A 26,476-nucleotide genomic window follows, 5' to 3' on the forward strand; every position below is an offset into this window, starting at 1 on the left:
CCCCAGCCTACCTGTTTTTACCTCTGGTTCTCTAAATTGTACCCCCCACTCACAGACATTAGCACTGAGTCCCTGTTGGGAAAGGTACATTTTATGTATCCATTTAGAATTTGTGATTAAAACATGGAAGTGTTTTTTTTTTTTTTTTTTTTTTTTTAATCTTCTTTTGTTCTAGTGGTGGTGTTTTCTGTTCATAGGGACTTGGTTCCTTAGGGACCTTGCTGCATGTGCTGCTAGAGAGCGATGCACGCCAGGAACCTGCCTGTCAGCTTCGGGTGAAGGCACTGGCTCTGCCTGCTCTTTGCCTTTGGTCTGTTGGTCATCAGGGTCTTGGGAGAGGGGCTGCATGGAGCCTCCAGCTCACTCCGTGAGAGGGAACATTCCCACTATGGAATACTGTGCAGACACTTAAAAAGTGTTAATTTGTTTGTGCTACCATGGAAAGAACTCCAAGACACGATGTGTTTTTGGTTTTGGTACTAGAGATTTAACCCAGGCGCCCTGGCTGAGCCTGCCTTTGAACTTGCAGTCTTCCTCATCCCCCTGAGTCGCTGGGATTACAGGTGTGAGCTGCTGTGCCCGACCTGCCTGCTACTTACTTTCTTAAATGATTTTGCCCTTTTATTTATTTATTTATTTTTGTACTGGGATTTGAACTCAGGGATGCCACTGAGCCACATCCGCCGTACCCCCCGCCTTTTTTTTTTTTTTTTTTTTGCAGGGTCACTCCACCACTGAGCCACATCCACAGCCCTACTTTGTGTTTGATTTAGAGACAGGGTCTCGCTGAGTTGCTCAGCACCTCACTTTTGCTGAGGCTGGCTTTGAACTCGTGATCCTCCTGCCTCAGCCTCCCGAGCTGCTGGGATTACAGGTGTGCACCACACGTCCAGCATCCCCAGCCCTTTTTATTTTTCACTTTGAGACAGGCTCTCACTAAGTTGCTTAGGGTCTGGCTGAGTTGCTGAGGCTGGCTTTGAGCCTGTGATCCCTCTGCCTCAGCCTCCCGAGCCACTGGGATTACAGGTGTGCGCCGCCATACCTGGCTGATTTGTCTTCTTAAAGAGGTAAATATGTCTGGGTTCCTTCCTTACGGCATTTTTTGAATGGCCGTGCCTTTTTCCTCACTTACGGACGTGAGCCTCGGTCATCCTTCCCCCTGGTGGTTTTCCAGCCTGTACAGGTAGCAGCTGCAGTGGACGGAGTGGTCTGGGTGGTAGCGGGACCCCTTGGCATAGGGAGGGCTCGTGGGAAGACACTGAGCTGTCCCTTGGGCTCTTGAGCGCACTGCTGGTCTGAATCCTGTAGCCCCAGAACGTGGCACGTGCCCCACCCCTGGGTGAAAAGCTCTCACCCATGGACCGTCCAGACGGCCTGTTCCAGCATCAGTAGGTTGGGCACACAGGTGCAGCGTCCTCCAGACTCCTTCCCACATGGATTTGTTGGCCCATTCAGAAAAGTCTTAAGCCTGGGAATCAGTTGCTGGCTTTAAAAGTTGGGAAATATCCACGAGAAACAGATTCCCGGCATCTCAAAACACCAACAGGAAGACTGGCCCACACCAGGCCACCAGCGCTCCACGCTGCGAGACCTTGGTGAGGAGGCCACGTCTGCTGGGCGTGGTGGCGCATGCCTGTGATCTCAGCACCTCGAGGGCTGAGGCAGGATTGCAAGTTTGAAACCAATCTCAGCAACTTAGCGAGGCCCAAAGGACTCAGCGAGATCCTGTCTTAATATAAAATATTCTTTTTTTAAAAAAGGGGGCTGGGGATGTGGTGTTCAGTAATTAAGTAACCCTGCATTCAATCCCCAGTACCAAAAAAAGACTGTCTTCACCTGTGGCCACTCTCCCACTGTCCACCCCCACCCTACTGATTCTTGATTCTTATTCTTTGTTGTCACCGGGGACTGAACCCAGCTCAACCCAGCTCTTCTTACTTTTTGAGATAGGGTTTCACTAAGTTGCTAGGGTCTCAGTAAATTGCTGAGGCTGGCCTCAAACTTGCAAACCTCTTGCCTCGGCCTCCTGAGTTGGTGGAATTAGAGGCATTTGCCACCCTGCCCAGCTTGTTCTTTGTATTTTTGGTCTGACCCCCAGGAGTGTTGAGTAAACAGGCCAGCCAAACGCTTCTTTGGTCAGCCTGTCCCCCAGAAGGACACTAGGGCAGGATGGTCCTGGGGGTAGGAATCTTGTTGGACTCGCACATTCTCCCAGTGTTCATTCCAGAGAGAAGGTCCACATTCTGTTGTCACTCCAGCTGCCTGCAGCCTTGGCCTTCTAGGATGGGTATCTGATGTCCACTCTTGTGGCCGTGACAGCTTCTCTCTGGGTGTGAGGTAACGTGCGTGGAGACTTCAGCACGGCTCGGGCTCCTCTTGGGTTGACTTTTCCATCAGAGTAAGAGCCACAGAGGCCTGGCCTTGCCAGTGAAGTGACGGTCCCTCTGGAGGCAGGCTGGTGCCAGGAGCCCTTTGAGAGCTGGGAGCCAGCTCCGCCAGCACTGGGCTGGCAGGCTGAGGGCCGCTCTGCTGCACGCCCTGCCTTCCAGCGGAGGTGGAGGCCGGCTCCCATGCTCCTCCACCACTGCTCCGCATGGCCTTGCCTTCTGGCTTCGCGCTTGTGTGGGGTTGGCCTTCGTCCTGAGCACCCCCCAGCACATCTTCTGATGGCCTCACCGCCTGCATCTTGCTGCAGGATCAGGAGGGCTCAGCTCTCCTAGGGTGGAACAGGAGCCTACAGAGAGGAACAGGCCTGAGCAGAGCTGGGAGTGTCTCTCGTGCTCGCTCTTTGTCCAGGAGAGCAGTGACTCAGGGAACTCCCGCTCTGACAGGGCAGGCAAGGAAGTCTGCTCCCTTGGGCTTCCTCCCCGGCTGCTCAGGCCTTGTAGGAAGTGTCGCCAGGCTCTTCCTGGAGGGAAGTGAAAGAGCAAAGAAATTCTCTGTCTCCTTAGAGAGTCGGGACAAAGCTCCCAGCCAGCCAGCGAACACCTGCGCAATGCAAAGAACAGCGTTTGCCTGTTTTTTTTAGGGCATTGTGTATACAGTCAGCCTAGCAGCTGGAATGTCTGCCAGGTGATTCTGTGATCTTCACCCTTTTATAAATGGAAAGTTAGCTAGTTAAACCCTGCTTCTCCAAAATGGCAGGAGTTAAAACTTCTGTTATAAAATTTGACTTGCAATTTGTATATGTTGGCATCTTGTTTGATGGCTTTTTGGAAACACTGGCATCCTTACTTGACATGGAAAGCCCTTTCCTGCTTCCTGGACAGGGATGAGCTGAGAATAGCCAGAGCCAAGTGCCTGAGGAGGGTGCAGGGCAGGGGACAGACATGGACACGCAGAACCTGAGCAGGCACGGAAGGCCATGGATCATGGAGGGCTTTGAAGAAGAGATGTGTTACCTTCTTCAGTAGAACGTCTCCATGTTTGATGGTTACGGGAAAATTCAAAGTTAAGGAGAAGTATTTAGAAAGCCCACCCCAAGCTGCCCCTTCTCCTTGTCCTTAGGCTCTCTGCCCCCCAAGCTTCACCTGTCCCCTCATGTCCCTGGATGGCATCAGTGGCACACACCTGGTGAGGCCTGGTACTGGGGGGCACTGTGTATGGTTCGTGTTCACTTGTCCTGCTGGCAGCTCGTGAGTGGGCACTGCTGGTGCCAGTACCTGCCGAGCAAGCTGAGGCTTCGAGAAGGGAAGCCACTGCCCAAGCTGGTGCTGGAGAGCGAGGGGCCCTTGTTTCCTGGCAGCCCCGTGAGGCGAGGCCTTATGTATTATTTTCTTTTCCTTTTTCCTGAAAGCCCTAATGCCCCAGGCTCTGGGGCTGGTAGGAGTGTGCCGCCTGACTCGGGCACCCCATCGCAGAGGCTGTGCCGCTGCTTATGTCTTTGCCTCTCTGTTCCTCTCCAGGCATCATGGCCATCCTGTTCTCGGGCATCGTGATGTCACACTACACGCACCATAACCTCTCCCCGGTCACCCAGATCCTCATGCAGCAAACCCTGCGGACCGTGGCCTTCTTGTGCGGTGAGTCCTCCCTGGTGGCGGGCGCATGGGCCCATCCCGCAGTGGTGGACTTCCTGCCCTGTGGTGGGAGTCAGTGCCAGTTCCCCTGGCAGCAGGACAGCAGGCTCCTCCACGCCAGGTGCTGGGCCCCTCGTCTGTGCTCTTGCCCTGACTGTGCACCGTCATAAAGCAAGCCTCACTCCTGACCACACAGCGGGGCCCACTCACTGAATATTTGGGATGTGTGTTTCTAGGGTGTGGAAGGGACATTTCCAAAAACTCCCTGGAAATGATATTGAAGAGGGTTAGATGCCAAGAGTTCCATGGCGAAAGACAAGTTCCGGAGATCCTGGGGTAAGGGTAGCAGGCTGTGAGCACAAGGGCATCTCGGGTTTCTGAGGGGGTATAGTGCCAGCATTCCCAGGCTCGTCCATGGAGCCCTTCCTCCACAGGGCCATCCTGAGGGACACAATTGGGGATCCCATGCTGGGCTGGGCTAGACCATGAAGAGCAGTTTCAGCTTGGCTCTGGTTCCCCCACACTCAGACCTCTCCCTTATCTCCTCCCCAGTTCATACCTGGAGTGAAGGAGCCAGTCACACTGTCCCTTTAAGCCAGCCCCGAATTACTGTGCCCAGCTGTCGTCACCAGTATCCCCTGGCTCATTCTGAAGCACTAGTTCCCTGTCATGCTCCAGGAGGGGGTCTGGCCATGTGGAGATAAGGAGGCTCAGGTGAGGAGAGGCCAGATGACCTTCTGCCCAAGAATCAGTGCTGTCAGCCAGGCCTCTTTATCCCAAGGCCAGTGGGTATTTATTCCACAATATTCCTCTTTAAAAGCCAAGGCTAAAGATTCTGACCTCATCTTCAAAGTTACAGGAACCTAGAGCAAAACATCCAGGAAATTCTATTTGGTACCTATCAGATTGGCAACTTTTAAGCAAATTGGCAAATTGGTGATACTCAGTTCTGCGGGGTGTATGGAAGTCAGGCGTGGGAGGGGCCATCTCTTGGAGCGTCATCTGCAGTATCTGCCTAAATGTAAAAGGCACAGGCTCCTTGGGCCAGGCAAGTTCCACCATTTAACCTGTTAAGAAATTTAACCTGTGTGCAGGGATGTTAGTTGTAGCTTGTCATATCAAGTAGAAATAGTCTAAATTTTCATCTGCAGAGGGTGGGTTAACCATGATATGTCCATGAACTATAATTAAGGCTGCCAGGGGAAAACACAAAGTAGATATGAATGTGTTCTAAATGTGCGTATTTGAAAAGATCACAAAAATATTTAATAGATAAGAAAAAACTTCAAGTATGATAAGGATGAGTATTATTGCCCAATTTGGCGGATTGCAAGTTCGAGGTCAGCCCCAGCGACTTATCGAGACCCTTTCTCAAATTTAAAAATCTTAAAAAGGGCCAGGTGCAGTGGCACACACCTGTAATCCCAGTGGCTCGGGAGACTGAGGCAGGAGGATCACAAGTTCAAAGCCAGCCTCAGCGAGAGCAAGGCACTAAGTAACTCAGTGAAAACCTGTCTCTAAATAAAATACAAAACATAGAGCTGAGGATGTGGCTCAGTGACCGAGTGCCCCTGAGTTCAATCCCCAGTAGCCCCCCCCCCAAAAAAAATTTTAAAAAGTTTAAAAGATATACATTTGGGGCCTTGGGTAGATGCCTGGCGCGCTCCCGACCCAGCATCTTGTTCCAGCACCAAGGATGCTAGACTGACGGCCTTGACCTGCTTGGCATTTGGTGGGCGGCATTACGTCCGCAGTGGCGGGCCCAGGATGCAACTTTTCTGGACGTCCCTCAGCAAAGAGGAAGGGCCGAAAACCGCATCCCAGAAAGGGGGAAAGACTATTTCCCAGTTGGACAGCATGACTGTGACTTGATTCATTGCTTTCAAAGTTCCTTTGCAAAAGAGTTTTGAAGCAAAACTTGCTCCAGAAGAACCCTTTTTCCTCTGGATCTTTTTAAGCAACTTCGAGAACAAAATGAAGAGCTTGGATTGATTATTGATTTAATGAAGCACTATTATGAGTCAGAGATCTGGAAAGACAAGTGACAAGGCAGATCTTCCCCGTGGGTCAGACAGAACAATGCACCTCATCAGCTCTGACTGTTCTCCTTGCCTGAAGTACAGCTCCAATTTTTTCTGCACTTAACACATATACAAAACAGGTGGATTCTTGCTGTGTGGATGAAATCCTTTCTGACAACATGAAGAAATCTCTAGTCTATGGTCAGTTAATTTAAAGAATCCAGTTCTCAAATAAAAAGGCAGATTCAGAGGCAAGCAAAGGTGTTCCTTAGCGCCCCCCCACACACACATACACACACAGGACCAGCCATGCACTCTAACACATAGTAGAACGAAGGTCATTTTGAGACAGCTTCTATAGCACGTGGCTTATAAGTCTCTTGCCTGGTGAAGGAAGCATCGTTACGGAATGATTCATCAGTGCAAGCATATTGGTTTTGTTGGGAGAACTCATAGTAAATAACAATATTTGGAATGAAAAAGAGCTAACACTGACATAATGAGTTTGACTTTGAACTTCTGTCTGTCTCTATGTGTGGTGCCAGGGGTGATACCCAGGGCCTCATGCATGCTCGCACGTGCTTTACCACTGAGCTCCACCCACTTAGCATAAATTTGAAATTCTTTAATATAGCTTTGAACTCTTGGAACTCCCTTTACGTCAAGTCAAATACTCTAAATTTCTGGTGAACTTTAAAAAAAATTTTTTTTTAATTTTTCAATACCAGGAATTGAACCCAGGGGTGCTTTACCACTGAGCTATATCGCCAGCTCTTTTTGTTTGTGTTTTTTAGACAGGTTCTAACTACATTGCTGAGGATCAGTCCTCCTGTCATAGCCTCCCAAGTTGCTGGGATTACAGACATGGGCCGCTGCACCTGGCTTCTCTTAGAAAAGCAATAAAACTATTGCTTATGTATCTTTTAAAATAGGCATCATAGGTTTATCAGAATATGGGACTTTCAAGAAGCATTTTAGAAAGCAGCCAGTTAATGCTAAAATCTATATACTTTCTAAAGACCAAGTCTCAAGTATAAAGACCTTTTGCTCTGAGACTTTCTTTGGTCCTGCCTCCCTATTATACCCAGATCCAAGTCTTGTGTACTCACTCCTGAAACTTGGGGGAGCATACAGTAGCTATTGACTCTGGCAGCAGCATCTGGTAGGATCAGTGAGTGTGTAGTCAACACTGGAGAGAAAGGTGGTCTGTGTGGGATGAGTGTGAGAAGAAAAAAGAAGCCAGAGAACTCTTGGTGAGCATGGACAGTCACACCTGGTCCCGGAAGAAAGGTATGGCCATGTTAGTCCTTCTCAACAGCTGGCTCCAAACTCCTTTTCAAGTAAAAGCTGTTTACAACCACAAGGGTTACACTTGAGGTTTATAAAAAGTAAGGATATTTCTTTCCAGCATTGTAAACAACTAAATGCAATACAGGTATGTGAAGAGACCCATAATTTCTCTTTTGATGTTAGAAGATTTCTTACGCAACATGGTGACTACATAGTTCACTTTCTTTTTTCTTCTCCTTATTTTTGAGGAACGGCATTTTTATTATTTATTATTTGATTTAAAACATTTTAATTGATATATAATTGTACATATTTATGGTGTACAATGTGCTATTTCAATACATATATATGCATATATACACACAATGTAAAGCAATCACGGTAATTGGCGTATATATTTCATATTGAATATATTATTTTTTTTCTTTTAGACAACATTCTAAATCCTTTGTTTTCTTTTTTAAAGACTGCACTTCTAATTTTATGTATATCAATAAAGTATATGTATATTAAAAAAAAAAAAAGAGATACATTTGACTGGGGTGTAGCTCAGTGGTAGAGAACTTGGCTTGTCTTGTGTGAGGACCTGGGTTTAATCCTCAGTATGCACAGAAAAAAAAAAAAAGATTCACATTTGAAGAAGAAACATTGCTGAAATGTTTTTAAACAGTTTTAATGCTTTATGATGTTCAGCTATTTTAAAATATGGTCCATGTCTCCCTAATTATTAGGCTGTTCTGGAGAACATCATAGTTTAAGCAGGGCACCCAGAAATTTATAAGGTGCTTTTCCTTAAAATACACAAGTGACTGCCTTACACAGGAAGTCGGTGCTCGTTTGCTTTGTGGAGCAAAGCCAAGAGCTGGAAACGGATCTCTTCCTGCAAGTCCCGCTGGGCTCAGGCTGCATTCTAACCCCGGCGGCAGCATTAAATATGCCCAGTTCTCCCTCGACTTTGTCGCACTGGTGGGAAGCTAACCAAAGGCCCTTTCACGCTTGTCATCTGCTGCCTGCAGCCATTTGCTCTGAATTTTTGCCACTTTGCTGCTGTCAGGACCCTTGCTAATGACAGTGCTGGGCAAAGGGGCAGATTCGGTTTATCATCTTCCGGGTGGAATGGTGTTTATTTAAATAAGAATTTGACAGTTGGCTCATTACCGCGGGAGGTTCTGGAGAACAACGTGTGGTGTTGCTAGTGTGATGGGAAAGAAAAAATCCACATACAGTTTGACCAAAATATTGGTTGTCGTGTTTTCCAGAAAATGAAGACTGTGTCATGTTAGCTCATGACTTGTGCATGTTTGCTTAACAGTGTAGCGCTAAATTGGAAGAAAATAGTTGGGGCTGAATAATCCATTCTTTGGTTTGTTTCAGAAACATGTGTGTTTGCATTTCTTGGCCTGTCCATTTTTAGTTTCCCTCACAAGTTTGAAATTTCCTTTGTCATCTGGTGCATAGTAAGTATTTTCCTTGTTTTTTAATTTAAATACTTATTTGTAGATCAGTAACATGTTCTGGATTCATTTATGTAACTGTTAACTGTTCAGAGTCAACAGCTACATAGACACACTTCTGTTTAAAGTCTCTTTTGTTAAAAATCACATGCAAGAGGGAAAAGGGGGAAATTAAGTGACTGAATAACCCTGGAAAAGGACTTTCACATAGTTTTTAATTTGCAGTGCACTTGAATTTATGGTCTCCTCTAAGAAGTACAAATTTATATGATTTCATGTTAGATGATAAAAGCAAATTTCAAAACTGATTCTGTCACCAGTCATGACATGTATAAATTTTATGTGTAGAAAAAAGAAAATACTGACAAATGTTCACAGAAGTTGTTAACATGGGGACAATGTTTTTTCCTTTATTCTTTTTCTAAATAATTTATAATGAAGGTACTACCTTCTTACTGCCATTTGGTTTTTTCAAATGTGCCTGTTTAAAGTAGGACCTTAGCTACTGGTTAAAATAAAGTTCACCAGACCCCGGGTGATTTCCTGGGAATCACCCGATGCTGCTTATGATGTGGAAACAGGGTTATAATTGAGCTGGGGGGGTGACAGTAAAACAACTGGAATACACCTTTGAAAAAGAAAAGAGAAGCTGGGCATAGTGGCACATTCCTGCGATCCTAGTGACTCAGGAGGCTGAAGCAGGAGGAGCACAAGTTCAGAGCCAGCCTCAGCAACTTGGTGAGACCCTGTCTCAAAATAGAAAATAAAAGGGGCTGGGCGTATAGCTCAATGGTAAAGCATCCCTGGGTTCAGTCCCCAGTACCATAAATAAATAAGGAAAAGAGAAATATAATCATCTGCAGCAAAATCAAATCCTTTTAGGGAATGGGATGGGGAAATGTCTAATATTTAAAAGAAAGGTCCAGCTCCCTCAAGCATCTGAATCAAGTGATATCAGTGACCTCTGGCATTTGGGCATTTGGCCAGACATCTCCAGGTCCCTTGCCTGTGTTCCTCCTTTGGTCTCTGTTCCTTCAGATTGAGCTCATCCCTCAGCCCCAGGCCCCACAACTAATTCCACACCTTCCTGTTGGATACATCATAATTTGTTTTCTGTTAACTTTTATTGCCAATTCCACTTACAACCCAGCTTGTTAGGAAGCAGACTTTTTAAAGCACTGTCACCTATCGTGTGCAAACTGGTAAGGACTACCTGCTTGGCACACGGGGAGACAGCCATTGAGAAGATAAGGAACCCTAAGGGAAAAGATGTCCTCCTTGCCATCTGGGTTCTTTTTTCTACTTTTCAATTGGCAAGAACTCGTTGCTGTCTTTCCATTGTCTGTCCCCTAAACTCAGGTTTCAGGACAAGAGAAAAGCAGCAAAAGCCTTTGATAGAAAGTACAATAGTCGTTACTGTTGTCCCTGGATAAAGGGGGCCACCTTTGGTCAAACCTGAAACACAAGTGTAGGAGCTGAGATTGGGTTTCATGGTGAACCTGGGAGGTGACTGTATATCAGCCATGGATAGGGAGGAAAATAGGAGGACGCCCCAGGCAGTGGCTCAGTTTCCCCGGGCACTGGACACAGACCGGCCCTATGGCCAGCAGAGCCCCTGTTTTATTCAGACTCAGCTCAATGGTCTAGACGGTGGACTTTGGGGTCTGCACCAGGTTTACAACTTAAACTACCTCTTCCTACCCAGTCAACTTCAACCAGTTCCTAAGCTCTCTATGCCCTGGTTTCCTTATCTATAAAATGGAGACAATAACACCTACTTCATAAGACTGCTACAAGATGTAAATATAGCCAGGTATGACGCATGTGAAATGTTTAGCAGCTCCTGGCACTGGAACATTGGATAATTGGGAACAGTCAATTCCCTTGACCCTCCAAGGCATACCACCCAAGGCACATTCAGTTCATGTTTGTTAACAGAAACAATATGTGCATGTGTGTATCATTTTTTCAAGTTAGTTTTGGTGAGGACCAAGATGAAAATGAAAATAGATTAATAAATAGTTCTACAGATTCACTTGGATAAGATTTAAGCTTTACATAAAGCCATATTTTGTGTCTTTGGTTTTTCATCATGTCGTTTTTGCAGTACTAAGGATCTGGGCCTTGCTCATGCTAAGTAAGCACGCGGCCACTGGGCTACGCCCAGCCCAGCCCATTCGGCTCTATTTTATAAGACTGATATGCTTTTGGAGATGGTAGGAACCAAAAGCCATAGCAACTGGCTAGACTGTGTGTGTATGGCCTCCTTGTAGAATGTACTCCATTTTCCTTTTGCTCAAAGAGCAGTGTTTCCTTGCCCAGAAACACTCATCCTTCCCTCCTTGTCCCTGTGAGAGAAGTAGGAGCACTGTCCCTCCAGAGCCTGTCCAGTAGGGAGATTAGCACAGACCTGTCCCGTGCTGGTACCTTCGGAGTCAGGTTGCCCTGACGTCACTCTCTGGATGTTTCTGCAAGGCCTCTTGACATTTGCTCTGCTGTCATTACCACAGCCCTGTTGACACCGTTGGCCCTCTTCCGACTTTGAAATCAGGTGTGGTGGCGCATGCCTGTAATCCCAGGGGAAAGGTACCACACACAGTCCCATCCAGGTGTAGAAACCGTGTCTGGCCTGGCCTTGCGCCATTCGTACCTTTCCTGGCCGACGGGCTGGCTGGGTGGTGACGCTGTGTACGGGGTCTGCGCTGACATGGGCAAGTGTCCACTTGAAGAAGCCGATGTTTTCGTCTGAGACTCGCTTTCTGCTCTAACAGGTGCTCGTACTGTTCGGCAGAGCCGTCAACATCTTCCCTCTCTCCTACCTCCTGAACTTCTTCCGTGATCATAAAATCACCCCAAAGATGATGTTCATCATGTGGTTTAGTGGTAAGTCAAATCTTGAGTAAGTGAATGACAGACATTTGTAATCATGGTGCATACAGGCAGGGAGAACCTCAAGTCACCTGCTAGAACCCTGGAAAACCTCGTGAGCCAAAGTTCATACAAGCTGCCCTTTAACGGGCACCTACTGTAAGCCAGGCCCCTACCAGATGGCACCCTAGCCACAGTGCTGTGCGGTGCAGATAAGGAAGCCCAGGGTCCTGGAGGACAGAGGACATGCTTGGGATCCAGGGACCACAGGAGGCAAAGCCAGGACATGCCCTTTCTTTGTCTACCCGCCTCCCGGACAGGCCAGGGAGCCCAGAGACAACCAGCACTAGGCTGAAGTAATAATGGCTCAAAATAAAAGAGGTGGAAGTTAAAATTCTCACAAACCACCTGCGATTCTTGTCTTTCCAGGGCTGGGGATGGAGCCCAGGCCCATCTGCCACCAGCCACACCCAGCCCTGCATGCTAACGCTGGGTATGTTTTCCTTCAGTCACAAAATTCTGTCACTTTCATTTCAATGTTCCAACTGCTATTCCATCATATTTCTCTACTTTCTCAAGGATGGAAATGATTCCATAAACCTTTGGCTCCTAAAGAACCGGATCCTTAGGCATCTTTAAATATATTTTTGAGTAATACATGGAGTTCTCTGTGCTTTCTTGTTTAAATAGTATAATCGAAACATTTCCATGTGGGTTGAATATATCAACATGCTTTATGATGTTCTCTCCAATGGCACAAATGTAAATTTGTCTTAGATTTCTTTTTTTCAAAAATACGTGTATGTTTGATGTGTGTGTATATATGCATGTACTCATATATAGCGAGAGAAACTCGGTTTTTTAATCCTTTTTGCCCATGAAGAAAAACCCTGGAGTAATTGATCCAAGGTCTTGAAAATCTCCAAGAAAACCCAAGAACTGCATCAGATATTTTGTGAAGTCTTGGGAGAGGGGCAGGAGGAGAGCCCCTGGGGGAGTGGGGGTGTTTGGGGGTGAGGCCAGCTGGCTCCCCGACAGGCTCTTCCTCCATGTCTTTGAGGAGTTTGCCTTTGTCTGCTGGCTCCTCCCGTAGGCATTTCGGTGTCCAGACTTCTTCTCTTTCCCGGCAGAAAACCATCGCCTTCGACTCAGCCCCATTCCACCCTCCTTCCATCATGCCACCTGGGGTGGCCACCCTCACTCACTCCTCCACTCCTCCATCTCCTGTCCAGCCCACTGGGACTGGTCTTGGCCTGCTCACCGGAGACCACCTGCAGCCAGACCTGCTAGGCCCAGTCGCCCCGTCCTAGCCCACCTCATGGGCTTTGGGCTCCCTCTTCCTCCCCCACCTGCCTGAGGCCTGCAGACCCCTTGCCCTCCTCCCCTGCGGGGTCTCCTCAGGCTCCCACCCAACCCCAGCTCTCCCGCACCGACCTCAGGACACAGCCCAGCCCGATGCCGTGCAGTGAGGCCCGCAATGACGGGAGCTCACCCGTCCTGGCCTCGGCCTCCGCGTTCATCCAGCACCCTCCAAAAAGCCTTCTTGCTGACCACCTCCCTGGCTGTCATGGTCCCCCACGGAGACAGCTCCCTGCCTGCCCGCCTCTCTGTCCATGGGTTCAGTCACAGGCGAGGCTTGCAGCCCTGGCTGGCCACGCACATGCTGCACGTCACACACACCAGGTCTCTTCGTCCTTGGCTCACCCTGCTCATGCCCCCCCCCCCCCCCGCACCACCCAGTGCAGGCGTGGTGCTCATGCTGGACCCCGGCTGCCTCAGCAGCTTGGCCATCCAGACGCCAGCGCTGCAGCAGCCCGTTTCCTCGTCCCAGCAGCCCTATGGCTGTCGCTGCCCCCGCCCTCCCTCTGTCTCTGGCACTCAGCACCTTGTAAGTCCCCGTTTAGTCTCCTCCCAGCCATTCTGGGAGCTCCCAAGGGCTGGGCCCCGGCTGCTGGTGTCTGGCTCTGGCGCCAGGGCAGTCGGGAAGCTTCTGACAGAGTAAAGGGCTGTCTTAGCTCAGTCCGCAGCTCTGTCATGCCCCAGGAGCCTGTCGCCATCCCTGGCAGCCAGAGCCCCATCAGCACTGCAAGACAACCTCCTCAGATACAAGGGTGCACGTGCACTGTGGGCCCCGGTGGGACACCTGTGCTGCGGCCTGGCTCCTCAGTGTCCTGCAGCGCAGTGGCGACAGCCACGCAGGGTTTTCTGTGAAGGCCTGATGACGATGTGTGCAAAGCATCTGGCACTAGGCCTGGGGCGCAGGGCGCAGGCTTGGCCTGCCGCGGCTGTCATGAGTCAGGCCTGGCGGCTTCCCTGCACATACACCTGTGCCTGGTGGCCTGGCCCGTCCCCGCACCAGATGTCTGTGCAGCTGTGGAGGGGAGGAGAGGCACGCCTGGGCCCCGCTCCTCTGCCCCCGCCCTCCCTGCCCCCGCCGCAGCTCTAACCATTTCCCACTGGCTGTGGTCGGGAACCCTGGCGGGAAGCTGCTGCCTCTCCCCTGACCACCCTGCCGCCCCTAGGCCTGCGGGGGGCCATCCCCTACGCCCTGAGCCTGCACCTGGACCTGGAGCCCATGGAGAAGCGGCAGCTGATCGGCACCACCACCATCGTCATCGTGCTCTTCACCATCCTGCTGCTGGGTGGCAGCACCATGCCCCTCATCCGCCTCATGGACATCGAGGATGCCAAGGCGCGCCGCAGGAGCAAGAAGGACGTCAACCTCAGCAAGACAGAAAAGATGGTCAGTGCCGCGGGGCGGGGTGGGGCGGGGCGGGGCAGGTCTGCTGGGATGGGGATCCCCACCCACTGCCAGAGGCTGGGCGGCGAGACAGGCGGCTGAGCTGCCTGCATCCCCACAGTGCTCTTGTGCCGCAGGGATCGGAGCACTAGTTCGGGCTGCACTGAGAAGGGACTAGGGTTCTGCAGCAGGGCACTCTATCAGGGACAGGCTGTCCAGACTCAAGGTTGCCTGTGGCCACAGAGGCCGTGGGCCAGCTCTGCTGCTTCCCTCTGAGACCGTAGCTGAGCCACCGGTCAGGACCCAGGGCTGGAAAGTTTCAAAATCATGCCATTCCCGGCATCTGCTGAAGACGTGTTGGGGACCTGAGGCCAGGGAGGGCCCGGCTTGGGGCTAGAGGGGTCCAGGGCCCAGCTGCAGTCTGGCCGAGGCTTGTTTCTCTGCCCACCTCTGCTTCCTTCAAGCCACCTCCTGCCACCAGGCTGCCCTCTGGGTCCACAGCACAGGCCTCCCTGCCCAATCTTCAGACTCAGGCCCTTGTGCCGAGCCAGGCCTGCTGACAGTGGGTCACTGCCCTGGCCTCCTGTGCTGGCTCTTGCAACCCACCCTCACATTTCAGGAAATGCATCTCTTTCTAGGTCCCTTATTTGAGGCCATTGGTAACTTTAGTCAGTCATCAAAGACACAGAAAACTTTACCTGCCGGTCCAACAGTGGAGGTGAGGCCTGATGGCCCTGGGCCTCAGGCCTCCACACTGAGCCTCAGCCAGGGACATGCTGCTGGAAGAAAGCTCTGGGACCCGGACGGGGCTCTGCAGGACCTTTCTCACGCTCCCAGGCCTTTCTGCCCTACCCCATCCCCCAGCTTTCTTGTTCATTTACACATTCTCTCATGGATCACCAAACCTGTGTGTGGGTATCGGAATGAATGGCAGGCTTGTCACAAGGCTACTGGGCCTCACACTAGGGTCTTGGAGGTCTGGGGGAGCCTGAAAGAATGCTGCTGCTGCCACCCGAGAGCTGGCTGTAGGAGGGCCAGGAGGGATCCTCAGTGGGGACTCTGTTGCCAGGCCCTCTCAGGTGCAGGCACGTGACTGTCTCGGGCTGTCCTGAGTACCTGCAGGAAGCAGACGCTCTCCTGGCTCCCATTTTGCAGATGAGAATGCTGAGGCACAGGAGAGCCGCACTCACACAGCTGAGGTCCCACAGCTTCCACGGTCTGCGCTCCTAACCACCACTTTCTACTCTGGTGGTCCTCACAGTGGGGTCCCCAGCCCAGCAGCATCACTGGGAACGTGTTAGACATGCATATTCTCAGGCCTCACCCCAGACTTTCTGAGACAGAAACTGCAGTTCCTGCCCAGTGTTTCTAGGTTTAACAAGCCCTCCGGGTGATTCTGACGAGGGCCGGGGCGTGGGAAGCCTGCTGCACAGTGTCAAAGGGCGCTTCCTCCTCCTCCCTACTCCGAGCACACACCTGCGTGCCCGCTGGGAGAGAGGTGGCTGACTGGCAGGCGCCTTCCCGTGGCTGCGTCCAGGTTCCTCTGGCAGAGCAGAAACTCCTGCATTCCGGTGCTGCTGACCTTTGGGCCTCCTGGCCAAGGGTGGGGCTGTTGGGGGCCTGGGGCGCAGGCAGATGCACAGTGCCCTGAGACCTGAGTCCTCGCTCCCTGGGGCTCTTCCTCCCGCCCTCCCGCTCTGGCTTGCCTGGCAGAGGCCTGCCCTCGCTGGAACCGAAGCCTCTGACTTAGCTGTACCAGCAGGGTCCCTGGCATCCAGGGTGTTCTTACAGACTGCCCCGCCTCCCCTGGACTCCCAGGAGGCTGACACGACCCACATTCACCCTGCCTGGTTGTAAGGTGCACTTAGGGTTGGGGACACTGGTGACCGGGGGGGGGGGGGTGGGGGGGGGGGGCTCTAGGTAGTGGTGTGGGGCATTCAGTTGGTGCCAGCTGTGGGGCATTCAGTTGGTGCCAGCTGAGGCATCTGGCTGCCTTATCGCCCAGGGCAACACCATCGAGTCTGAGCACTTATCCGAGCTCACGGAGGAGGAGTATGAAGCCCACTACATCCGGCGGCAGGACCTTAAGGGCTTCATGTGGCTGGACGCCAAGTACCTGAACCCCTTCTTCACGCGGAGGCTAACACAAGAGGTGGGAAGTGGGTCAGCCACACGTGCCGGGGTCCCTTGCCTCCCCTCAGGACCATGATGGACTGCAGAGAGTCGTGGGGAGGGTGTCGTGGGAGCCGCTCCTGCGGCAGGCTGTGCAAGGAGCGGCAGCTGCTGCATGTTTGACACATGCATGTCCTGCTTACTTGACAACGGCCTGTTCACGCCGCTCATCGCTCCTGCCTGATGGTTTCGGCCCCCAGGGCCTCAGGCTGTGCCCGCAGTGCGTGGCTCCTGGGTGTGGCTGCTGCCCTGGGCTGGGGCTGCGGCTCTTCCAGCCGCCTAGCACCTTTTGCTCCCCAGGCCGACGTGACAGCCGTCCGTGTGTGGAGCCACCCAAGCAGCACAAGCTCATGGTCACTGCCTTCCGTCTCCAGCGCCCTGCAGTGGGCAGCCCTGATCTCACTTGACATCTAGGGAAACTGAGGCCCAGGCAGGAAAAGCAGTCCCACGAGATGGCACAGCCAACACGTGGATGCTTCTAGAGACTGGGGGGTTTTGTTTTGTGCTGTGGGTATAGGAATGGAGCCAGCGCGTACCACTGCGCTCCATATTTGGCCCTTTTTATTTTTCATTTTGAGGCACGGTCTCGCTGAGTTGCTAAGGGACAGAGGCGCCTCCTTTCTGTCCTTACATCTACTCCCTGCGTCCTGTTCTCAGGCCCCTGGGGCCCTCAGGTGCCCCTTCCTCCCCTCACCGGGCTCTCTGGTCTGCTGCCCAGGACCTGCACCACGGGCGCATCCAGATGAAGAGCCTCACCAACAAGTGGTACGAGGAGGTACGCCAGGGCCCGTCGGGCTCCGAGGACGACGAGCAGGAGCTGTTCTGACCCACACAGCGCCCGGGATGGGCCTCGCCGCCCACAGACACCCCGTGTGGCCCTGGAAGTACTTGCACCTGGCGGCTCTGCAGGACGTGAGACGTGGAGTGAGGTGTGGCCGGAATCCTCCAGGCTTCAGAAACACTCCTCCCCCCACTCCTCGCCCAGCAGGGCCTCGGCCCAGCGTGGCTTCTCACCTGCAGAGTGGAGTGGCCTCCCCACAGGTACTGCTCCCTTCTGCCTCTGCCACCCCCTGCCTCCCGCAGAGAGCTGCCTACCTGGACAAGGAGTCGGAGCATGGCCTGCAGGGAACACTGCGCCTGGAGACTGGGCGTCAGGGCCTCATCACCACCCAGGGGGCTGGCGGGGAGCAGCGCCCAGAAGGCTCGAACACCTCGCTCCCTCTGGTGTTTGCTGTGCTCCCTGAGAAAGAACAACCGAGTGACCCTTTTTCTTTACCTCTGATTGGCACCTCACAGCCTGTCTCCCCGGGCAGGCAGCTGCTGCCCTCTTGGGCATACTGTGAATGTTTACACTGGTGCCCACCTCGACGCTGGGCCCTTCTTACAGCCTGGTTGAAAGTTGCAGCCCTGGGGTCTCAGGGTGGGGCCTTGGGCCTCTTCTGCGAGTCAGAGCGCCCCCTGGAGAGAGAAGCTGGAAAAGTGTATGTGGCCAGCCGTGGCTGTCTGGATTCTGTTTCAGTTCTTGCACTTTTACCAAGTCCAGGAGCCTGGTAGCTGCTGCCCAGCCATCCCATCTCCCTCACTGGGTCCTGCTGCTCCACGGGTCTTATTCATCCAGTCAGAGGCCTTTTGCCGGGCCATGGTGTCCCCCTGCCGTTTACCTGCTGCCACCTTCTCTGCTGTTCGGGGTTCTGTTCTCTTCCTTCCAGTCCCTACCATCTTGGTTTCTGTCCATCTCCCGTGCTGGGTGGGCGCCCCACCCAGAGGTACACACACACAGTTCACCCAGTAGGCACCACCCCATGGCCCTGGCTCCCTGCCACCTTGGGATAAGAAGCTGCCAGTTGCGTCCACGTGAAATGGAGTTCCTGACCCACACCCGCTTCCCCCCTGCCCTTTTCGTAACTGCTGGACTGCGCCCATCCACAGGTGGAGTCTGGGAGAGCAGAACCCTCAGGCGATTCAGTTCATCACGCGCATGTCATTGGCTCTCAGTGGGACACTCTGGGCCCAGGTCTTGGGCTGGTAGCAGGTACATTTCCACATCTCGTGCCTCAGGCAGGGTGACTGGATGTCAGAAGGACTGCCCTCAGGCCCGCTGGGACTCTCGCCAGGCCCCAGCCCCACTCCTCACCTTGCCCCGGAACTTGCCGCAGTCAGGGTGGTGGGGCAAGAAGCAGGTGCTCTGCTCTTTCATGTGTGGAAAGGAAGTTTGTACTCCACAGAGCTAAAGCCGGCTTTTCCTTCCTGGGGTCCCACACCGTGACCCCACTGTTCAGGCCATCCCACTGCCTTGCATGATTCTGGTCTCCACCATTTCTTTTCTGTTGAAGAAGAGGATACAGAGGGAGGGGACCTTTTCCTTACCTGAGAGTAGGCAGGGATCTGAGACCAGATTGTCCCTTTAGCCCAGCCCAGAACTAATTTCTTTCTCCCCTGAAATTCAGGGGCTGATATCAGAGATGTAGGTTGTTTTGCAGGCTCAATAACTTGCCAAGATTTTCTTTTTTTAATCTTAAATTCATAGATTAAGGAATGAGACGAGATGGAGTCTTCTCAATTCAGACTGTTGTCACCAGCTCCAGTGCCCCAGCCACATTATGCCTCCCACTTTTTGCTGAGACCTGAGAATGTCACTGTGGGGAACATCTGTGGTTGGTGGAAGGGCCACCAGCCTTTGCTGGGGTGAGGGGTGGGACCTTTTCTGGGAGCCACTGGCAAGGCCTGAGTCTCCTCTGCCCCCTGCTGGTGAGTGAGGGTTTAGCAACCTGGGAGAGCAACCTCAAGAGATGAGGGTGACTTGCTTCACCTTTGTAGTAAGCAGAAGGCGCTGGGGGTGTTTTTCAGGTGGGGTATCATTTGGGGTTGTACCTGTAGAAGATGTTGAAGTATCCAGCTTTGCTCTACCTTCTTGCCTGCTTCAGGCCTAGCCCAGGGACAGAGCAGCTGTGGCACTTGGAAGGTATTATTTAGAGTGAGGTGAGGGCCCCCAGGAACACTGGCCCTGTAGCCAGTGAACCAAGACGTGCTGCATCAGAGCTGCACCCTGGCAGCCGCTCCATTGCCATCTCTTGGAGTAAGTCCCACTCTTGGTGTCACCTTGTGGTTGTGGGACCCCTTGGAATAACCACACCCTGCAACTTGGGGTGTGAAGTCTTTTTATAAGGAGAGGCTTCTTTCCTAACTCGCATTTCCTGAGTTCCCAAGGTGGAATCAGCTGTGGGCTGGGCCAGGCTGGGGATGGCTCAGTCATGGGTGGTGCCCAGCCACTCAGCCCAGGACCAGACCTGAAGCCCTCCTGACCCCACCCTAAGCCACCACCCCTTTCACTGTGGGGTTGTTGGTGGGGCCCTGCTGGCCCAGATTGTGGCAGCCCAGGTCAGCCCAGAGGTCCTTATGTGCCACAGATGCCTTTGTGTGGTGGAATGGCAAGGTGGACAAGCGGGGGGGCCCTTGGCAAGACCTGGCCCCCTGAGTCCTGGGTCCCCATTCTCATGGACCCACACGTTTGGCAGAGCCACAGCCGGGGGTCTGCCACCAGGGTCCCCTTGGCTTTGCAGGCCAGGGGGCGGCACGGGCCAGGGTGGAATTGCCCCAACTCCAGCTGGAGGATCTCACAGCTCTGCTGTAGATCAGGATTTTTAAATGCAGAATAGGTCCCCTCCCGTTCCCTCCAAAATGCGACCACGGTTTCCTCTGCTGGCTGGAGCATAGAAGCCAAATCTGAGATGTTCCCGACACTGCAGGCAGTCATTAGTTGTCCTCCCAGGACCCACCTCCAGGGCCCAGGCAGAAGTACAGGCTCCCAGAGAAAAAGGAGCCAGCTCCTTTCTCTCCCTGCTGTTTCTCAAATGCATGTTCATGGGCCTCGGAAGGAAGGACTTTCCAATATCGCCTGCCCCGTCCCGTTTCCCTGCGGTCCCAGAGGCAGAAGGCACCTTGGCCCTCACCAGGGCGTGGGCTCCCGCTCTGCAGGCAGGAGCCTGCTGTGAGCCCCACAGGACTGTGGGACTGGAAGGAAACAGGTGCCTGGTGGCCAAAGGAAAGAAGCCACTTGACAAGGGAGGGACAGTTGGGAGGTCCCAGCTTCCACCAGAGGCTCCAGTACCCTCCAGCTGCAGTTCCCACAAGGCCAGCTCTAGTCTCACAGCCAGCAGGAGTCCTGGTTGGGTGTTTTTGGTTTTTTTCATTGTTTTCTCTAAAAAGGTTTATTTAAAGTTTTTTTTTTTTTTTTTTTTTAAGGACCCCAGGGAGGGAAAAAAAGAAAAAAAGGGAGCACTGGGGGCCAGGCTGTGCTTGGGGCGGTGGGGACTGAGGGCCCTGGCTCCAGGGCTGGTGGTGGTGCTGGCTCTACGGGCCCCTGCTCGTCTCCAGGCTGTAGGGAGTCAGGAACGGGTGGGAAAGTCATGTCACTGGACATTTATTTAGAAATAAAAGTGCTGCTGAATCAGAGGTGGCTTCTGTGTCCTGTTCGCATGTCTTTGCAGATGCTTGGCCTGCACTCCTAGGCTCGCCCGGGGCCCACGCCTGCCCAGCTTCTCTGGGCTAGCGGTGAGCACGTGCTGTCACAGCAGTGGCTGGCAGCAGGGCCTGGTGAGACGGGGTCCTGGATCTGGTTCCTGCCGCCACCCCCAGGGAGGGACCCAAGTCCAGTGGGCAGCCCGAGGCTTCTCCTCACGGTATAGGAGCTCATCTCCCAAGCTGGTGGCAAGCCACCGTGATGGCAGCTCTGGCGGCCATTGCCTGACAATAAAACAGGGACCATTTCCACTGAGCCCAGGGAGCCAAGGAGCTGCCTGTCCCCCTCCTGGGAGGCTGTGACCGGTGCTGTGGCTGGGCTTACGGAGCTCAGCTGAAGCTCCCTGAGCACTGGATGTGAGACCAGCCGGATCCCCGCTCTGGTCCATCCCAGGGGCGGAAGCACGGCCTCCAGTCTTCCAGGCCTGCACCTGGTCCCATCCCACCACAGCCACCAAGGGGAGGAGTCACCCAGTCACCACCTGGGCTGGGACTGCCTGAGTGCTGCCAGCCACAGGGAGGGTGTCGTGATCTGAATCGTGGTCCACAGGAGCACACGTCTGAACTGGGACGCCTGGTGCAGAGGCACAGTGGAAACCACCCAGTCACTATGGTGATGCCCCTTCAGAAGAGCCTCTGCGCCCACCATGGGGCTGTTGGTACTGACCCAGTGCAGACGCCGGCGGCCGGTGGGTAAAGAAGTATGAGCGCAGAGCTGATCGTTAAAGTGGGCCGCCCACAACTCCGACCTTGTCCTGCTTGTTTTGAAGAAACACCCACAAAAAACCCTCAGAGGTGGAAACCTATGTAACACACAAGCAGAGCAGGCTCTGGGTGGACAGCTGCCCGCCCAGCTCCCCCCACCTGCGTCTGTCTGCTCCATCCCCGTTGCCCCTTCTGAACTAGCCTTCATGCAGGTGGCCCAGCCCACTCCCCTCTGCCCACTTCCGGAGAGACCTGGGTCCGGAGAAGTGCCCTCTGTTACAGTAAATCTGCAAGTGTGGTGACATGTGGCAGCTGACAGGGCCTCTGTTGGGGACTGAGTGGAAGGCGGTTTGCTCAGGCCGTTCTGACTGCGGCAGTGGAGTTCTGTGAGCAGTGGGTGGGGGGTGGAGGGCAGGGGAGGAGTCCCAAGCAGGCCCAAGGGCACCCAGGGAAAGCGAGCAGCGGTTCCTCAGCACTCAGGGCCCGGGAAAGGGCTGGCACAAAGCTGAGGACCCCATGATCCCTACTCTTCCCGCAGGGGAGCTAAATGTGGATTCCTGGAGTAGAAATTTGCATACATGCTTTGAAAAATACCCATGGGTTAGAGGACATGGAGAAGACCTTGACTGTGAGAAGGGGCCCTGAGCCCGGTGGTGCTACGTAACAGACGCTTTCCCCTTATGACCAGTGTGCCGTGTGTGGCTTTTACTCCTTGTTAATGCTAAATAAATACCCTTTTGGAAATATCTAGACTTTGTAGATGTCCTAAAGTGCCTGATATGTCAAAAGTAGAAGTGGTAAAATAGAACACATTTTGTAGATTTCTTTTGTTAAAATTCTTACAAGGTGTTTTGAGGGCAGGGCCAAACCCCGTTGAGTAGAACACTCCATGGGCTGGTCCTCGGGAGCACCTTGCCAGGGTGCTTACCATGAGGCCAGGCTGACCCTGCTCCTTTGTCTATCGGCTTGGCTTTACTTTGCTGTGAACCTACTAGTGTATATAAGGGACAAACGAGGCCTAACCTCCATCGAGTTTTCTAGGTGTTAAAGAGATTGCCAGTGTATGACAAAAAAGTAGAATTAGTTAACAAATTTTGAATGTTTTGTTAACCCAATTAACAAATTCCTAGGAAGAATTATCTCCTGAAAACGTGAGCATTACAGCGCCCGGGGTCGGGCAGGCCAGATGCTCATATCTTGAAGACATTTTCAAATTAGAACTGTTGTTGCGTGTGCACAGCTTCTTCAAGATTGTCGTCTATACAGTGGATAAACTGAGTCCTCGCTTGAAACATCTAGTCTGTCTAGAAGAGCCCAGTGTATGTTAGATGTAGAGGTAGTAAAACATCACTTTGTAAGGAGGAAAGTTCTCTGACATGCAGATGCTAACACACGATGGGGGGAGGGAAGAAGAGACAAAGGGGAGTGGGGGGGGAGGGGAGCGGGAAAGACAGTGGAGTGAACGGACACGACTCCTGTGTTCACACATGAACACCAACCAGGGAAACCACACCGTGTACAGCCACAGGTGGGAAGTTGTGCTCTGTGTGTGTCTGAGATGTCAGGACGCTGCGTTGTCATGTACATCTAAAAAGAAAACCAAATACACATGCTACCAACACACCGTCAATCCCTAACGTGCACCCGTCGGCCCCCAGCCTCCTTCCTCCCCTGCCCCGTTGTCGCCTGGGCTGAGAAGCATTGATTCATGTAGTGGAAGGCCATGTCCTTCCCGGAAATGGCACACCCCCAGATCTAGCTGTTCCTGGTCATTCCCACCTTTTGCCTGAGGTTTGTGAGGAGTGGGCCTGTGACCCAACCTGGCAAGAGAATAAAAAGATATCTGGGGGGATTTCAGACTGTTCCCTCATTCTCAAAAGACACTCAAGGAAAGCAACAAGCAAAACAACGTCCCCAAGGATGTGGCCAGTGTAGTGAGGGTGTGAAGAGAGGGGAGTGGCTGCACTTGGGACAGAGGCTCCGGTGAGAGGAGGAGATGAATGGCAGCTGGCCCCAGGTACACCCATGGTGGCTTCGACTGTCTTCAGTGGTCCCTGAAGATTCAGGCAGCCAGGAGTTGGTCCTGCGAGTCTGCCCCGCACCTGCAGTCTGCCCCGCACCTGCCCCTGTGTGAATCTACAGGGCTCCTCATGCTCTCCAGGGTGAGTGACCAAGACCCTCTCCCAGGGTCACAGACAGAAGGCTCAGAGCCCCTCCTAGCAGTAATGATTACTTTTAGTCATGGTGACAAAAATCAAAATTAGTAGTGGCTTCCCTGGTGCCCTTGACAACCAGGATTCTCAGCGTGGGAAAAAGATAAGCTTAGATAAAAAGTCTGTGACCCTAAATTTTAATTTGAAGTGTAAGTATAAATTTGTGATATGTTTTGTTTTTTATAAAGGCAAATAGCTGAGTGCAGTGGACACCTCTAATCCCATAGCTTGGAGACCAAGGCAGAAGGATTCCGAGTGCAAAGCCAGCCTCGGCAACCTAGTGAGACCCTAGGTAGCGACACCCTGTCTCTAAAAAAAAAAATTAAAAGGGCTGGGGATGTGACTCGGAGGTTAAGCGCCCCCCACCCCCGAAAAAAAGCAAATGGAAAAAAATGTGGCTTGAGCAAGACCGGGGTTTTCATCGGGGAGCCTGGAGGCAGGCAGTGCCGGCAGGCATCGTGACGCCCCCTAAGCATCAGGGACCGGCTGGCCCCTTCCAGCTGTTGCCCTGCGGCCTCCTTCACCTGGCTTCTCCCTGAGTCTCACAGGGCTGCTCCAGACCCCGCCATCATGCCACACAGTCTTGAAAAAGGATCAGGGCAGGAAGAGCAAGCTCCCATTCTCTTTTTATTTTTATGTGTTGTCCAGCTGCACGGGATGGTCTTGGTCTGCTGGCTTCAAGAGATCCTCGAGTCTCAGCCTTCTGAGTAGCTGGGACCACATGTGCATGCCACTGTTCAAGCTCCCTTTGTACTGAGGGATCCAGGGGCACTTGACCACTGAGCCACACCCCCAGCCCTTTTTATTTTTTATTTGAAACAGGGTCTTGCTTAGTTGCTAAGGCTGGCCTTGAGCTTGCACCTGCTTCAGCCTCCCCAATCGCTGGATTACAGGCACGCGCCACCATGCCTGGCTCAAGCTGCCTTTTTGAAGAGCATGTCCTAGAAGACATACAAGGCAACTTTCCATTCAAGCGACAGACGTGATCACATGACCACCCGGCTGCAGGAGAAGCTGGGAAACAGTCTTTATTCTGGGTGGCCACGGGTCTAAAAATCAGAGCTTCCATTGCCAGGGGAGGAGGGCGATGGGAGATCAGGGCCATCTGCAGCGTCTGCCACAGCTCTTGTCCCAAGATGGGTAATCAGGCGTGTGGGGTCCCCGACTGGTGCTCAGAACTGGCAGCAGAGTCTGTGCTATGCAGCTGCCACCAGCTGCCATCACCTGGTGATGTTTAAAATGATTTTCATTCACATATACAAACTAAGCAGCCTGCTCTGAAGTCACCACCCCTCTGAAGCCCAGTCTGCATCCTTTCCTACCCCAAACTGTGTTCGCCTCCAGGAAGACCACTTCCTGGGCTGCAGCTCACGGCAATGCCAGCTCCTGGGCCTGGACACTCGGTCAGCCAGCGTGTGAAGCAGAGAAGCCTGTCTCTTCCCGAAGGCCGAGCCACCCGCCTGGGCAATCCAGTCCTGTGGGTAGAGTGGGCAGAGGCCCTGCCAGACTTACAGCCAGTATTGCCAATGCAGCTGCTCTCTGCTCGCCCTGCCTTATAGACTGCTGCCTTATATTTTGCTTTTATCACAAATTGATTTTTAAGAGAAATTTTATCATTGCTGTAAATGGAAAAGTGGTATGGCGTGCCTTAAGAGGGTAACTGCAAACCCAGCTATGATCCTGCCAGCGCTGCGAGCATGACACGTTTTTTCTGTTTTTGCTACCGGGGACTGAACCCAGGGGCACTCAACCACCAAGCCCCATCCTCAGCCCCTTGGTATTTTACTTTCAGACAGGGTCTCGCAGAGTTGCTCAGGGCCTCCCTAAATTGCTGAGGCTGACTTCAAACGTGCAATTCTCCTGCCTCAGCCTCCGTGCACACACCTGGCTCTGTGCCTGAAACCTGTCTTCTGTTAAAGACTAGGCAGTGGGGCTGGGGACACGACACAGCTCAGTGGGGGGACAACCCAAATTCAATCCCCACTACTGCAAAAACAAACAAAAAAAGGCAGCATTACACTGTCTTCCTCCTTGCGGAAATTAAAAATGGAATTTTTAAACAATGTCCTTCAGTGTGATGTGCGCCCCAGCCACCTCCCACACCCCTTTGTCTTGGAGTCCACAGGTGTGCCCTGGGAACACAGCGCACTGGAGCTCCTTCTTCCCATCACTAAGAGGGGGATCCCACAGTACCTAATTGGGATTATGTCGCTTTCCTTTGTTTTCTCCCCCCAGGTCTGGAGATGCGACTCAGGGCCTCACACCACTGAGAACCACCCTCAGCCTGGCTCGGGCTTTCTCAAGATCACGTGGAGACTCGCAGCAGACAGGTGCCTCGCTCCAGTGCTGGCTATGACTTGTCAGCTTCAGGGAGCACAAAATTTTGAGTCCTGTCATAAGAACTAAACATGGCTTCCAAACCAAAGCAACCCACGCTTCCAAGTGGGGTGCACGTAGGACAAAAAAGCCATTTCCA

The 26,476-nt window shown here is 52.6% G+C and overlaps 1 protein-coding gene across 3 annotated transcripts in view; it reads left to right on the top strand.

Annotated features, from left to right (window-relative positions):
* Positions 1–18,225, top strand: part of SLC9A8 (solute carrier family 9 member A8) — a 71,735-nt gene extending 53,510 nt beyond the window's left edge. For 2 of the 3 annotated variants that reach the window (XM_079127036.1, XM_079127038.1), the window contains 6 exons: positions 3,906–4,022; positions 8,705–8,787; positions 11,556–11,667; positions 14,175–14,395; positions 16,398–16,544; positions 17,283–18,225. In XM_079127036.1, the coding sequence (XP_078983162.1) occupies positions 3,906–4,022; positions 8,705–8,787; positions 11,556–11,667; positions 14,175–14,395; positions 16,398–16,544; positions 17,283–17,390 (788 nt within the window). In that variant the 3' untranslated portion in view covers positions 17,391–18,225. The remainder of the gene's footprint in view (positions 1–3,905; positions 4,023–8,704; positions 8,788–11,555; positions 11,668–14,174; positions 14,396–16,397; positions 16,545–17,282) is intronic. The other variant, XM_079127037.1, reaches the window with a different exon arrangement.
* The last annotated feature ends 8,251 nt before the right edge of the window (positions 18,226–26,476 follow it).

This window comes from Sciurus vulgaris, assembly GCF_902686455.1.
Source record: "Sciurus vulgaris genome assembly, chromosome: 2".
NCBI classification, from domain to species: domain Eukaryota; kingdom Metazoa; phylum Chordata; class Mammalia; order Rodentia; family Sciuridae; genus Sciurus; species Sciurus vulgaris.